This window comes from Mercenaria mercenaria, chromosome 6 (genome assembly GCF_021730395.1).
Source record: "Mercenaria mercenaria strain notata chromosome 6, MADL_Memer_1, whole genome shotgun sequence".
NCBI classification, from domain to species: Eukaryota; Metazoa; Mollusca; class Bivalvia; order Venerida; family Veneridae; genus Mercenaria; species Mercenaria mercenaria.
Window position 1 is genome coordinate 86474950 of NC_069366.1, and position 16327 is coordinate 86491276.

The 16327-nt window shown below is 34.1% G+C and overlaps 2 protein-coding genes across 2 annotated transcripts in view; one reads left to right on the top strand and one right to left on the bottom strand.

Annotated features, from left to right (window-relative positions):
• Positions 1–16327, bottom strand: part of LOC123548301 (E3 ubiquitin-protein ligase ariadne-1-like) — a 366173-nt gene that overhangs the window by 18927 nt on the left and 330919 nt on the right. The gene's annotated exons all lie outside the window — the stretch shown is intronic.
• LOC123548305 (methyltransferase-like protein 17, mitochondrial) overlaps positions 10773–16327 on the top strand; it is a 65146-nt gene continuing 59591 nt past the window's right edge. The window contains exon 1 of the mRNA XM_053546553.1: positions 10773–10908. Within this exon, the coding sequence (XP_053402528.1) occupies positions 10813–10908 (96 nt within the window). The 5' untranslated portion in view covers positions 10773–10812. The remainder of the gene's footprint in view (positions 10909–16327) is intronic.

Genomic DNA, 16327 nt, shown 5'->3' on the forward strand with positions numbered 1-16327 from the left:
AAAGCTCACCTTGTCACTATGTGACAGGTGAGCTAAAAAAACAACAACAAATACCGACCTACCGATCCTACTTTTTTTTGGCCATGCCACCAGAAACACATTTTTTTTTTGTGGGGGGTGGGGGGGGGGACTAACCAGGCTGATCCATTATTGCAGTTAAATTTGAACAGCTACACTATATTTTAAAGGCCCTGGCTAAAAAAGTAGGTTTTAGAAGGGTATGCAAATTTGAACCCCACGCCGGGCATATAACTAGATACGGGTATAGGTTTTTTATTTTTTTTCTACATTTTTCCCCCCATAATTTCCCCCTGTCCTTTACTTAAAATTTTGTAATATGGTTTCCCTTACAGGGCTTAGCCTGCCAGGGATAGTGGGGGTAGGTTTTTGCCACCTTTTAAAATAACTAATGTTGAATCAACTAAACAAAAAATACATCAATTTAAAACAAAATGATTCGGCAATTTAAAAAAATTTTTTTCTGGCAAAGGGTTTTTTCTAATTTACCTGCCCGAAAGGAAAATTGCTGAAAAAAAATTAAGGGAAGTGTAATATTTTTTTTCCTTTTCCAAAAGGGGGACTCCCAAAAACCGGGTCGGCTCTTGATTTCACAAGTGTAGCCCTGCGGCTACAGCAAAAGTAGGTTAAGATCGAGGCCTGAGAATTATTATGAAGCTGCGCTGTTACATTCAATGACGCAGTGTGACAAACATGAAATTTGTGGACGAAAAATGAATTTATTTATATTACACATATTCAAATTTTTAAATGAAAAAAGGGAAAATTCTGTACATTTGAAACAAAATAAAAACAGCAAAGAAAATGAAGCGTTCTAAAAAAAAACCCAATTAACCAATTAATACATTAAAGGGTTTTCATCAGATTTCATTACCCTTTTTTGGTAAAAACGAATCCCTTTTCCTATAAAGACAAGCTTTAATAACTGCCGACTCTGTGATTTTTTTGATGAATTTGAATACTGGGCTTATACATAAAATTACGCTGGGAAATGGGTCTGGAAACATTATACGAAGGGTTAAATAATAGCGCAGTCTAAATTTGTGCATCTTTCTTTTGCGTAAATTTGCAAATTTTGTCCGTGGAACAAAATGATTTCACAGTAACGGGTTTTTCTTTCCTGATATATAAAACATGACAAAATGCAGTATTTTTTTTTATAAAATGCGGGGTAGTTAGCTGAAAAACCCCAAAACCTAAATGGATGGAAAAAAAAAAAAATTTCCAACTTAGGCATGGAAAACAAGGTTCCCCCCCCACATTTTCCCTCCCCTCATTTCCAGTCTAGGGCCAAACACCTGCGAAAACAGTAGCAATTTAAGGGTTATCACCAATGTTAACAAAATAGGTAAAAAGCAGCCCTTTAAACCCAATTCTTTTTAAAATCCAACCTTTAACCAACACACCACACTTTTATTTTTTCAAATTTTTCAAGTAATTTTCCCCCTATCAACAATAACCTTATTCCACAAATTTTTTTTTTTTTGAAAAAAAAAACCGCCAGGAAATAACACTGATAACTTTTTTTAAAAATGTCTTCAACAAAAATTACTGACCACACGGATGCAAGGAAAAAAGTAAAAAGTTTTTTTTTTGCTAAGGAAATATGAAAAAAACGAAAAACAATAAGAAAAAACAAAAACAGGGTGAAGGAAAAAAGGCTAACAATTAATTTTTTTGATTGGGGAAAGTTATTCCCGGGAAAACCTCAACTTTCCCTTTCCAAACCCAAAAGCCTTTTCCCTCCCCTTAAAAGCTTTATACGATTTAAATGTAGGGGACACGAAATTAAAAAAAGAAAAATACAAAACTGAGATTTTTTCCAAAAAAACAAATCTATTAAATATCAATTTTACAACCCCCTTTGAATCGCCCATAACCATTATTTCTCCCTTTTTTCCAAAAGAACAAATTTTATGTGAAAAATAAACAGGTGTAACTAAATAAAATACCGGGGCCCCTTTTTGAGGTTCCAAAAAATTTTAACCAAAAAGCATCAGAGATTTAAATGGGGGGGAAAATAAAGCCCTCCTTTGTGAAAATCCACATAAGGAAAAGCAATAACCACTTGACATAAAAATTAAACTATTTAAAACAAATAAATTTTTTACTACCCTTACACCCCAAATACCCATCACCACCTTTTTACTAAACAAACCCTATCTTTGTCACAATTTACGAATGGTAAAAAAATAATACATATCCTCTCGTGCAATTTTCGGGGGCTTTAAAATTTTCGGGGCCTACAATTCAACCTTATAACAATAAAGCAAATAAATTTCAAATTCCTTTTCCATAAATTTACAAAATTAATTTTTTTGTTTAGATGGCACTTAATTTGTTGTACCACAACACATCAAAACCCCTCAGACATCAGCCTCACTTAGGGACAGTGTGCCTTCGAACTACCTAAAAATTTTCTTCTATCACTACCTATAAAATAAAAGTTATTGGGAAACTGACATTCCAATGCAAAGAATTTTTAAGAACCCTTTCAATTTTTTTTCAAAAAAATTGTTTACTTTTAAAAAATAAGGGAAATATTAATAAACCTTTTTCAAAACCACACACAAAACTTTTAAGAGATCCATTTGCAACAAAACCAAAGCAAAAAAAAAAAAAAATTTAATGTTAAAATATTTAAAAATTTTTATAAAAAATTTTTTAGATTAAAAAAAAAAAATGTTAAAAAAAAAAAAAATATTTAAAAATATATTAAGTTTTTTTTTTTTTACTCTTTGTCCCGACCGGGCAAATAGTAATTTTGCTTTTAAGGGAAAGAAACCAAAGAACCGCCAGACTTTTCAACAAAACGACACTAGGCAGAACGAGATTTCCAGCTGGAGGGCACATGATAAAACAAGTAGGACTTAAAAAAACGCATTTGAAGCAAAAAAATTGAAACCCTTATGAAAAACGACACCCCCGATAGCTAAAAAAGAGTTTAAAAACCGAGCAGTACGATCTTTTAAAAATTTTTGATAAAAACTTTGCCCAAGGGCGTGCCCCTACGATTACTATCCTTGTTCTTCCATTCTTAACCTGTATTTGCCAAAAAAAAAAAAAAAAAAAAAAAAAAAAAAAAAAAAAAAAAAAAAAAAAAACTTAAAGAGACATACCACCAGTATAAGTACATGTAGCTGTGGCCAGTGCGTATGTGGGGCTATCTGTCTGGATACAGAATCTGATCCATCTTCTTTCTCTCCCTTATCCCAGACTCAAACCCCCATGTACACACACACCTGCCTGAACCCCGTCAAAAATAAATAATGTATAGTATAAAAAACCAGTGCCCCGGTTCCACCAGGGCTAGAGGGACACTTTTTTCACCCAGTGAAAATAGTACAATGAACATAAATACACTAAAGGGCATAAATTAACTGTATGACAGCATCACTGATAAAAGTAATGTCAACGCCATGGTTTACCAATTTTCATAAATTAAGACTGGTTTTTTATAAAAAAATATTGAAAAAAATTTTTTAGCTTAATATAAAGCAAAATAGCTCTCACCCTTTCAATATCTGTTATCCCTTGCTTTATACAGTTTGGGTAGGGGAAAAGCTGAAAAAAATACTAAAACCAAATTTCAGCAAAAAAAAACCCCTTTAAATTTAATCTTCCATTTATTTCTTAAAACAAATAAACCCAAAAAAGCTTTTGTATGCTCCCCCAATGCAAAATCCCAAGGCAAGAATCAAAAGGGGGCAGGGGCGAAGGGGAAGAACACGATGGTTGGGCAATAGGGGTCATCTACTTTGGGATGTCCCAGTCATCCCGCTAAATTTTTAACACTCTTTGGGCCCAGGGGGGTTTTCAAATCACGTTTAGGCTCCGTGACCTTGCCTTGACAAGTGACCTCAAAATAAATAGGGGCCTACCGGGATTTCCAATCATCCATTAATTTCAACATTGTAGTCAAGGGTTCTCAATTATTTCCCAAAAAAATTTTTTCATGAACAGCCACTGTGACCTTTACCTTGATCAGTGACCTCAAAAAAATAGGGTCACTTTTCATTTTCCCAAACACCTATTAAGTTTCAACATTGTAGGGGCGTGGTTTCCAAGTTATTTCCAAAAAATATTTTCAGAACAGGGCCCCGTGACCTTTACCTTTAAAAACGAACCCAAAATCAAAAAGGGGGCATTACCTGCAGTTCCAAACAACTAGAATTTTAACATTCTGGGGCAAGGTTCCGTTATTGTTGGAACGGGTTTTCAATGTTCGGGGCCCCTGTGACCTTGACCTTTAATGGAGTGACCCCAAAAACAATAGGGCATTTACCTCTGAACAATCTCCTATAAGTTTTAACATTCTGGGTCAAGGGTTCTCAAGTTATTTATTGGAAAGGTTTTCCAGTTCAGGCCCCTGTGGGCCTTTACCCTTTTAAAAGAGTGACCCAAAATCATTGGGTCATCTACCTGCATGACCAATCACCTATGAAGTTTCAACATTTTGGGTCAAGGGTTCTCAACTACTGACCGGGGAAAAGGTTTTCAATGTTCAGGCCCCCGGACCTTGACCTTTCACAAGTGACCCCCAAAATCATTAGGGGGCATCACTCGCTGACCAATCATCCATTAAGTTTCAAAAAATTTTTGGTCAAATGGTTTTTCAATTATGACCGAAATGGTTTTCAAGTTCAGCCCCCGTACCTTGACCCTTTTTGGGAGTGACCCCAAAACATAGGGCATCAACTTAGCATACACAATCATCCTAGAATTTCAACATTCTGGGGCAAGGGGTTTCTAGTTATTGATCGGAAAAGGTTTTTTCCCTGTTCAGGCCCCATGGCCTTGACCCTTTTATGGGGAAAACCCCCAAAAACAATAGGGCATCTACTCTTCATACCAATCATCCTATGAAGTTTCAACATTCTGGGTCAATGGTTCCTAGTTTTGACGGAAAAAGGGTTTTTAAAGTCAGGGCCCCTGTGACCTTTACCTTTGATGGAGTGACCCCCAAAAACATAGGGGGCACTACTCTTCATGGCCAATCATCCTATAATTTCAACATTCAGTCAAGGGTTCCTAGTTATTATCGGAAAAAGGTTTTCAATGTTAGGCCCCTGGACCTTGACCTTTTGACGGAGTACCCCAAAAACAATGGGTCGTCACTCCAGCAGCCCTAAACCCCCAGAAGTTGAAGGTTCTAGTCAAAGGTTCTCCATTATTCTCGGAAATAAGTGGACGTAGGGGGACGACGGAAGGGGGATGGACAGGGCAAAAACAATAAAGTCTCCTGGGGGAGCATAATTATTTCAAAATCATTTTAAATTTCAGTGATCAGTGTAATGTATATTATTCATGTTCAATTTGCTGAACCTATTCTGTTGTTCATTTCACATGTTCACCGGAAAAAATAGTTTCATTTCATAATATTTACTTTATTTTTTTCAACAAAATAATATTATAAATTTTCACATATTTTGTGGCATTCAAAAATCTTTCCTGGCTATTCTTTCCGCAACAACAAGTGCGACGACTAATGAACGTCTCCCGACTAACGCGAACCCAAAAAAACGTCAGTTTTCACTAACGTGATACTAACTTTTTCGCCTTTTTTTTTGCTGTTCATACAAAAAAAAACATCATAATTTATGTAAAAAAAAATTGGGCGAAGAAATAAAGGGATGTTTACAGTAAATAATGGCCAATATTTTCTCAAAGCACAATTTTATCATTCACAAAATGACAGATTAAGGCACTTTTTTTTTTTATAAAAGGGAATCTTCTTCTAGAGCAGCGATCAAACAGGAAAATGCAACAGACTTAAAAACAAAAAACCGTTGCTCTACTGATATGCATTAAAATGTCGAAAAAAAGGTTTTTGATCTTCATTTTTTAAATTTTTAATGAAAAGATCTTTCCTACTTTGTACGTAACACCATTTCTTATTTGACAATGTTAAAATTTCAAACTTTATATCCATTTTAAAAACACATGCATATGAAACAAACTCTTCTAAGCCCTTTGTAACACCATTTTAAACTTTTAAACACACTACATAAGTAAAATAAAAGTCATAGGGGAAAAAAAAAAAAAGTCGAACTACGGGTTGGAAACACTGAAGCACTGAAAATACAAAAATTTTATAAATTTAAAATTTTAATCAAAAAAGGGTGTTACCAGGAACGATCCAGCTGCTAAAGGGCAACCCTGCTGCGGGGGAAAATTGTTCTCTGAAATATAGTATCTTCCATCAATTCCCCTCAGCATTACAAACCCCTTTGTGTCTCGCTCTGCATTTCACTGAAAATAGACAGTTGTATGTATTTTTTCAAAGATCAAAATCAATAAAACATTTCTGTGACATGTGAAATATTTGAACAAAATTGGAAGGATTTGTTTACATATTTTTTCTCAAGCTCAATTTCTAAAATTACCCATATTTTTCATTCATTTTAAAAATCAAAGGGCGGCTGTGGGAAAACCAACATGGGGGTTTTGCGACCAGCAGGGATCCAGACCACCTCGCATCCCGCAGTCTGGTCAGGACCATGCTGTTCGCTAAATTTTCTCAATTCCAATAGGCTTTGAAAGCGAACGCAGGATCCGAAGACCGTGGGGATGCGCAAGCTGGTCGGATCCAGCTTGTTGCAAACCACTATTTGGTTTTTAGGCACGGCCATGTATTGTTTGGTTAGTATTTATAAGGTAGTTCTGCACTTTTGGATCAAAATTGTTTTGCAATGTTTTAATATCATATTTTAACTTTAAGGAAAGATAGCAGCAGTGCCATTGTAATAAATTTATCACAGGTTTTCTTTAATCCAATTGATTTTTATTTCCGACGCCAAAACCCGGCTTTATTCTACATTTTCTGGTTTATAAAATGATAACGCCAACACTTCCGGGTTTTTTCAAAAATCAGGGAAACTACCTAAAATGCATGACATTCATCAAAAGTCAGTAACCGCATTACTTCCACCCGTATTTTAAACGCCAGTCAGCTAACTTCCAACAAACACTTTTTGTTATAAGACACACTGGCTTATGAACTTTTTAAATTTCTAACCACTTAGAAAAAAAAATTTAAAGGGTAAGTTTCAGGGAAATATTCCTGTGTGATTATGTGCATCAGTCTAGTATTAAGTAAAACAATAACAAACCTTCTTTTAACAAGTTCTGTATTCTTGGAGCTTCAAATATCTCTTCCCTGCAGATAAAAATAATGAAATTGTGCTTCAGTTAAATGAATCACCATCTATCAACATCCTATACTATTTTATGCCAATTTCGGAAAACATTTCCAAATGGCTAAAATTACAAAGAGAAAGAGAAAATTCTAAGGTAAATGTATACCTACTAATTTTAAAACCCCAAAGGTGACTGGGGAAATTTTTTTTTGCATTTTTGTTTTAAACCCGTCTTTTTAAGAATGCCCCACACTTACATAAAACATAAATAAATTGTGCCTATTTTCTTATTCAATTTCTTTCTTAAAAAAATTAAAGTTTCCATGGCGATGATATCAATAGCTTTTAAAGTCTATATTATGCTGTACAAAAGAGGGCCCTTCCCCTTTAAACCATATTTTGTTTTCTTTTTAAATTTCAGGGGTCTATTTTTGTTTTACTCTCACTGAAATTATAAAACATTCGTTAATTTATTGATATAAAGTTTTCTTCAACAATTTTTCTTTCTTCATCTACATCAAGACTTGCTCATTTTTTTCTAAAGTAACATTTCTTCTCAGGTGAGCTAAAAACACACCTGAAGAAAAGACCATTAGTCAGTTCAACCACTGATTTCATGGGAAAAACTGTCTATTTTGTTTTCAAATCCATCCTCCCAGTCTCATAAAAATGTAGCCTTTGCATAATATCAGTCACTGTCCTTTTTCAGTAAAACATCTAAATTTGTAAATTCATATTCATATGTCTTACGTTATTTCTGATCCTGTGATCTACCACTGCAACTAACATTACCCATTATACAGGGTTTTATGCATCTAAAGCATTTCATACCTGGTCTTGAGATAGTGTGACACTAACACTTGAGTTTAATGGAAGGACCAGATTCTCATCCCTTTTGCCCCCTGAAACGTAAGTTAAAAATCCCATATCATCTTACCACAGGACTTAAAAACAACTTAAATATAGCTGTAACATGAAAAAAAGAACAAACTGTTATTATCAATTACTAAAATTTTACGTTTGTTATTATCAGTTACTAAACTTTTACATGTTTACTACCAACACTGGGTTTTGTCAAAGAAGGAAAACAGCAATTCAGTATAATATTTTAATGTCAAAGGGCCTAGATACAAATAAGACTTGATTTTCAAAAACATATAAAATATTTTCAAATGAATCAAAGAAATTTCAAGAACTAGGAGCAACTCATGTATACTCTCCAAATGAACCAGATACCAGGGGAGTCTTATAACTGTTCACAGATACATTATCTTGAACAAAAAATAGTCGAGAAGCAGTTTACTGCATGCCATGATACTCTGAGTTTCAATATTGGGTCATGATTCGACGATTATTGCAGAACATCAGTACAGTACAGTACAAGTTAGAAGTAAATATTTAACCATTATCTTATGGCACCTGCAATTGACTGAGCTGTACTGTTAAGTTGTAAAGTAAACCAAGGTCCCTGGACCTCATGATCCAAAGAGACTTATAAACCTAATGCCAGGTTACACTTCTCCCTCACCACATCTCCAAAATGTCCACAGGAGTCTGAAATTCCATCAATAAACATGATAAAATTCCAGAAGTCTGTCTTTACAAAAACACACCCGATATATAAAATAGTATTAAATTCAAGGACCTTTGGATGTGGTAGGTTTATTTTCGCCTTCTTTTTTTAGCAGACCCGCTAATTTGTGATTTACCAGTATTCTGTTCTTATTTTCAGGCGAACCTGAGTTTTTGACATTTTGTTTCTGGTCTTCATTAAAATATATTAAATTGGGGGTCTTTCTGATACAATTTCAGATGACTTCCATGGTCTATCAAATCCTTATTGTCATTAAAGTAAACCTGGGGCTGCATGGGGCATAGTCCAACTAATTTGACGCAATCCTAGGAAATATTGAGATAATTTTTTCATACGGGCAATATTCCCACTCGCGTCAAACACTTGAAAATCCAAAACAGTTGAAGCAATTTTCTATGAAATTTTCATCGCAGCTGAACGCTTTACATGCTATATAGGTTTAAATGCCGATTATTTCACGAATTCACTAGGCCATAAATTCAAATAAAACTTACATGCATCAAAAAGGGATTCAATTCAAATCATTGATTTATGTAAAAATTATCAAATAATATCCAAAATTACAAATTTTCTGGTGATGTATGGTACACAATTAACATTAACCCTGTATACACGCCAATATGCGCAAGAGATAAAACCAATCAGAGCTCTAGATAAACTTTTGGGGCAAGTGGGTATTTACCCTTCACTTTTTGCCTGAAATGGGTATTTGAAATCTGAATTGGGTAAAAAATAATATCATTACCCAGCCTTTTCAGAAGTAATTGGGTATTTGCTAAATCTAATTGGGTATTTCACCAATCTCACACTAACAGCAGTTACTGAGTATTTTTTCTTGTGGCTTAAATTAAATTGTGTACGCTTACAGTATACATGGTATACCACTAACCAGGTTTGACTGACTAAATAAAAGTACTTCAATTACATCCTTCAATGTATTATGTTTAATACAAAAATGTATTTATGATTGACATGAAATGTGATTAATTATATGTAAAACAGTATACTCTCTTTTTAAAATTGTTTTTATACATGCCTGTAAGCAATTTAAACATGTGTATTTTAATCATAGAACCAAAGATATTTTTTCTGCGATCATTTAATGTTTTCTGAGATACTTTTGTTCTATCCTGATTTTTTTTCACTTTAAATGCAGTTGGAGATCAATTCATCTACAAGCAATTTTTTATGAATTGGGTATTAGGAATTTTAATTGCATTTCAGTACCAAAACTGTATAATTCAACTGAGTTTTCTGCAACTTTAATCGCATAACTACGCAGCTTATCTTGAGCTCTGTTTACATGACTATGTACTGCGATTGATCCTCAATTATTTTGGTCCTTCAAAGTTTTGAAGTTTAAATTTAGATTGCCTGTCACAAAAATAAAACAATCTGAACGTCAAATTATTTTAACTACATGGGGCAAAAACGTACTAAGAGTTGAACTGTTAACCTTGCATCACTACAATTATTATGATATCCTACATATACCTACTGATAATAATCATAGAATAGATATATCATTAAATTGGTATTTTTGACATCTAAGCTAGAGCTTTCTTGGTTTGTCAAATCTTAAGAACTTATCAACATGGTGAGCAGTAACAAGCTGATTACATGGGTCCTTGATACTAAATAGACAGGATCTCTTTTTGTTCCTTACACGATATTAACAAACACCCGGAAAATAAACACATCGCGAAAACAAGTGAAAAATCAGAAGATTAGTAATTTCGCAGCTATAGACGGGAAGTTAATATTAATGAGATTCAAATAAATTGCCTTACAATATTTTACTACCGCAATATTGACAGGAGCAGTGCACGTTACGATTTTCATTCCGAAACCAAAATCGTCTGCAAACACGTGCTTTATTTTGACAGCTAATCAACATCCGGTTGTTTTGTTTTTTTTTCCAAGTCATTATGCAAAGTTCAAATATCTCAAATCCCTATTTTTAGTTTACGTTATTTGGTTTTTTTTCACGTATGATAAATATGATAAAATCAGAAATAAAATTCTTTATTTTATTTATACATTCACCTCGTGTCTGTAAACATGTCAGCCGCCTTGCTCGGCACGAAGTTTATTCGGCAAATTGGCAGCTTATGGACGTATTCAAGAATAACATGTTATCGTTTTCACCAGAAAAGGGTAAAATCACTTTCTTTCAGTGGTACAATTGCAGTTTCTTTAGATTCTATACTTCATATTGGATTTGAAAACGATTCACCAAGTGTAGTAGTATTCGGTTAGAATTGATGCTAGCTAAGAATTTTCGGCTTCATGTCTTTCACTGATTTAGTATACGAGATATCATGTTTGTATACAAATCAGTTTTTTGAACTGGTAAGTTAGTGATCGGGTGGATAGAACCCCAACGTTTATGTTTTTTGTTAGGCAGTGGCTGTGATTACGGTACTGTAATCCTAGCCTCCGATTCTAGGATTACGAAAGTTCCGTATTCCTAGACAATCCTATGAGGACAGGCTAGGATTACGGAAGTATGTTAGAGGCATCAAGTATATGTTAGAACATGCATAAATGATGTTGTATATATTTAGTATGGTTTTGGAAAGAACGAAATGTCAAAACTGACAATAAAAAGGTCAAAATTGCTGCCTATAACACCTATGTCTGCCCTCAACTGGAGTACTGTTCAAGCGTCTGGCATCCTTGGCAAAAAACCCTCTCTAGCAAAGTCGAAAATGTCCAAAGGTCAGCTGCTAGGTACGTCATGTACGACTACAGTTACACAAATTTATGCTGAAAACTTTAGAATGGAATACACTCCAATATAGAAGGTTACACAATTCATTAGTAATGTTTAATAAAATAAGGACCCAGACACTTGCAGTCGACCAATCTCATCTTATTCTAACTAGAAACCTAAATTACTTAGTCCCGGCCATGTCTCACACTCAGTACTTTTCTAACTCCTACTTCCCAAGGACCATCCGACTCTGGAACTCCCTACCAACTTTTGTTATATCTAGCCCCATGCAGTCTCAGTATCTTTAGAGAGAGGCAGGCGGTGGTCAGTATGTAATTCTATTGCCTCTGTCCTATTTCAACTGTAGCATACTGGCTTTTTTAGCTTTTATTCTTTTAACATTGTAACATATCATTTCTTTAACAACTGTTTCTCTGACAGCGCCGCCCAGTGATAGTCGGAAATCGACTGTTGGGTGAAAGATGTAGATGTAGAGAATGTATGTATACGGGTGTTGATTTCACCTGTTTCTTTGCGGAAAACTCCAGTGACAAGCAAACTAAACTCATAAAATTTAAAGTGTAGAATTTTTTTTAAAATCTAACTTTAACCCTCATATTTCTATAATATTTCCGCGCGCCGCCATTAATATATCGTTTAAGTTTATACTGTACTAACCCAAAATGGTGGATCGATAACACGAAATACATGTAATACGGTAGGCATGAAAAAATCGCTATTTTCAGTGAAATAAGTAAGTTTACAACATCATTTTAAATTTTATGCATGTCCTAACTTATTTCCATAACCCTAGCCTATCCTCGTAGTGTTGTCTTTTACCGGTTTTAGGATTACGGTACCGTAATCGTAGCCACTGCTTTTTTGTTGACTGATGTTTTTTCTAACATACAGCCTAAACTTTCTTAAAACACAAATTATATCAATAATTTTTTGATCAATGGAAAGGTTATAAAACAAGCAACTTATTAATTAGTTTTAATTATTATTGCGAAATAAAATGGATTAATTATGCATGCTTAACTTACAGTGTTTTTCTTGAAGTTTTGAACATCATTATGCGGCTATCAAAATAATGTGTCGATCACTTAAAACGGTTATTCATTTTAAACGGATATTTGAATACAAAAATAAGAAAATAATTTTGTAAGTATTTCAAAACATTCTGAAATTTGAAAATCCATAAACATGATAAATTAGTGAAAAATTTATAAAAAATTCCAATCCCATACACAAACAATGTGAGACTAATGTTTTGCCCTCTACCAGATTAACTGATGTTAATGTGTGACATTACAGCGATCACACCTACATGCTTTTATGGTACTCTGAGCTGAAACAAACTCCATATTGAAACCTAACCAGAAATCTGTCAAGCTTTAATTTCATCAAATGAAATTCCATGGACTCCTCAGTTTTACTTTTAAAATAATCTATTCTTCGGTCAGGGGTGTAACTGTTTTAAGTTATGTAACCTACTTCAGTTACTTTTTCAAGCACTTTATAACCTGTATTAGTTATAAAATATAGTTAACTCAGGTAAGTTATTCAAAAAAAGTCTTTTTGCTGTTCTCACAAACTGACCTTTGAAGTCAAATTAGTAGCAAACTATGGTTAATCAAATTCTCTTTTAGTCCGAGCATGACCTGATGAGCATAATAAGATAATAATGAGATATTAAGAGTTTTATAACTTTAAAGCGTAAAACTTTATCAGCCTTGCGTAAAAAATTTTACAGCATAGCTGGAAAGATAAAAGGTCAAGGAATTAGAAAATAATTGCATTAGTCTCATTCAAAATGAGGAATTGGCACAGGAGGGCTTTGTAATATTTTATGATAACTGAAACAAGTTATCAAAGTTTAACCAATAACTCAAATGGGTTATAAACTGTGATAACTTGAAACAGTTACACCCCTGACTGTTCTTAATTCTTTTGATCTGTAAACTGTTTTTAATTCATTTTTCTTTTTACCAGACATTTAGTCCTAGTCTAAGTAATGAGACTTCAGGTAGACCAATTTTACAATCTGATATTTCACATTATCTACCCACCATACCAGGGTTGTCAATAAGAACTGGATGCCGAATTTGATGGTTCAAATGGCATTTGGGCAGTTTCAAATAGCAAAAAAAAATGATCGGGCCTAAAAAGTTCAACCCGCCAACCATAGCTTTTTAGCTTTTTTTTTCTTCACGATTCTGTCACGAAAATATAATCGGTTTAAAGAACTCTCCATCCAGCCTAAAAATCGATATTACCTGTGGCTGTTTCCGTTCATATTACACAGCGTGCCATCACAGGCGATGTTCAATCTTAATTGCCAAGCGACATGTCGTATTCATACATAGTGTATTTCATACACTGCCATATGCCTGTCAATCTTTGAGTTGAGTTAAAACATCCGATAAACCAATGACAGCTTTGGATGTAGAACGCGTGACATATTTTATCGGCAAAATCATTTAAGCTCGGCCTTTATAATGATGATATATGTACGTCATAATTGACGAAATCCAAGCTAACGTCAAAGAAATGAAAATCATGATATTTTCAAACCTATTTTAACCCCTGTCGAGTGTTGTTTATTGCATTATATAAAAACGCCAGGTGTTGATTATAATGTGTGACAGCTGAGACAGATATTTAATTTCTATCAAAAAATATCAATCACAATCAAATTTAGATCAGAAAATATATTGGCTTTACCTTTTTCTATAAGTTTTTGAAATCGAAAGTACAGTGGTTGTCACGGTATCAGCCAGCCGATTTTTGATAAACATTTCTCTTAAATCATATAATAAGAGGAAATGTCATGGTAAATTTTAATATCAGATACAGTGTCAAATGCTGTTAAATTGTCTTTGCATCATCATAATTTGTCAAACACATCCTTTAAACTGGAGATTTGGTCAATGTTTACAAAAGTGTAACAGTATCCGGACATACAATTTTGGATATCCAGATTTTGATCAATAAAAAAATCGAGGTTAGGGGTTTTGGATGCGGATGGGTTGGGCATGAGAATCAAACAGTTAATTTTCTATTGCCTAAACTTGTATCATTTCTAACTCTGCGCATTTTGTTTTGACGGTTCTAACAGTGACATTGTTTGTCATCCCAAATTGTGAAAATTCATCTGGGAAGTCTTGTTCCCCACAAAAGAAATATGAGTGCAGGTTTAATTCTCAGTAGAGTTCTGAATTTAGATATACTATAGTGCAATAACTATTAAATTTTGCAAAGAAGGCTTGCATAAGCTACACCAAAGAGTTGAAGAGTTGTGACAAGTTAGATATTAACATTTCAGGACTTAAAAAATGCATTCATGAACATGTAAACTCATTTTTATTATTTTCTCGAAATCTAACAGGTGAGCTCATAAAAATGTGAAAATAAGGGGTATATTGTATTTAAAAATGTAGTGGAAAAGATTCTTAAATGCTCCCAGAGTGCAAGAAATGAAGCGCTGAATTTCAAAATTTTCCGGGGGAGCATCGCCACCAGACCCCCCTAGCTTGCCGCCTACTTTTCTATTTCAGCCTGTTTAACAAAGACTTATTGACAGCCCTGCCATACTCAAAGGGGGATATCAACCAGTCAAATAATTATTTTAAAAAATGATATTATTCATCTCTCGAGTACAATTATTTGGACTAACATTAGTCCATTGGTTAGAGGAGGTTTCAGGACAATGTGATAGATTTTGACTGTTGCTATCCAGTCACCTCCAAACTTATTCTGCATATTTCATTTTCTGTTAGGAAATACCCAATGAAATCCATTGGGAACGTTTTCTGGTACATGTACAATGTAGTTGTAATGATTACATCTCTAATTATTTAAGACATTGAAGCATAAAATTGCCTTGCTGACATTTCATGAATGTATATTAAGCCGAAACTATTTGGGAATAAATTTAATAATAATACAATTTGAAGTTGTTCTTCCATTTTCTATTATACTTTGTATTGTTTCTGCAATTTAGTGGCAGTCTGCTGTGTATCTAAATTGGTGTTGGGGTATGGTATCTAGCTTGCATCTTTTCACATCATAAATTATCTGAAGATTAAAGTCTCTAATTTATAATTATGAGGTATGTTCAACCTATTTGAAGTTTCTACATGAACATTAATGTTTGATTATGTTTGAGCAAGTAAGTCAGACTTTTTTTGGATTTTTTAAGGTTTTTGTTTTCCTAACATTAAAATCAGGGCTTTTCATCCTTACATAACAGAGGCTGTCATCATATTGCCAATTCCCAATTATGGTACTAGCAGCTTCCTCGCTTGGCGCTCAGCATTAAGAGGGTAGTGTAAGGAGTGGTCATTATAATGTGACTGGTTGGGGTATCATGTCACGTGTCTACGGCGTGATATTCCAGTGAGGCAGCACTATAAAGTTGCACATTGTGCTGACTGCTACAAAGAGACACTGTCATTTATATGACTGAATTTTTTTTGAAAAAGACGTTAAACCCGAACACACACGCACGCACGCATGCACGCACACACACACACACTTCCCAATAAAAAAATAGGGTCATGAGCTCATCTGTTGTTTTTTCTTTTTAAAAATGATGAGTTATTATATCGCTTGATTGTCGTTGGCGTTTGCGTCAGCATTGCCTGATTAAGTTTTATGTTTAAGTCAGCTTTTCTCTTAAACTATCAAACCTGTTGCAACACTTGTTCACCATTAATAGCTGACTGAGACTGTACAGCAAAAAACATCAAAAAAAACTCCATCCTGCTTTTTGCAAGAATTATGGCCCCTTTTGGACTTAGAAAATATCAGATTTCTTGGTTAAGTTTTGTGTTTAGGTCAACTTTTTCTCATGAA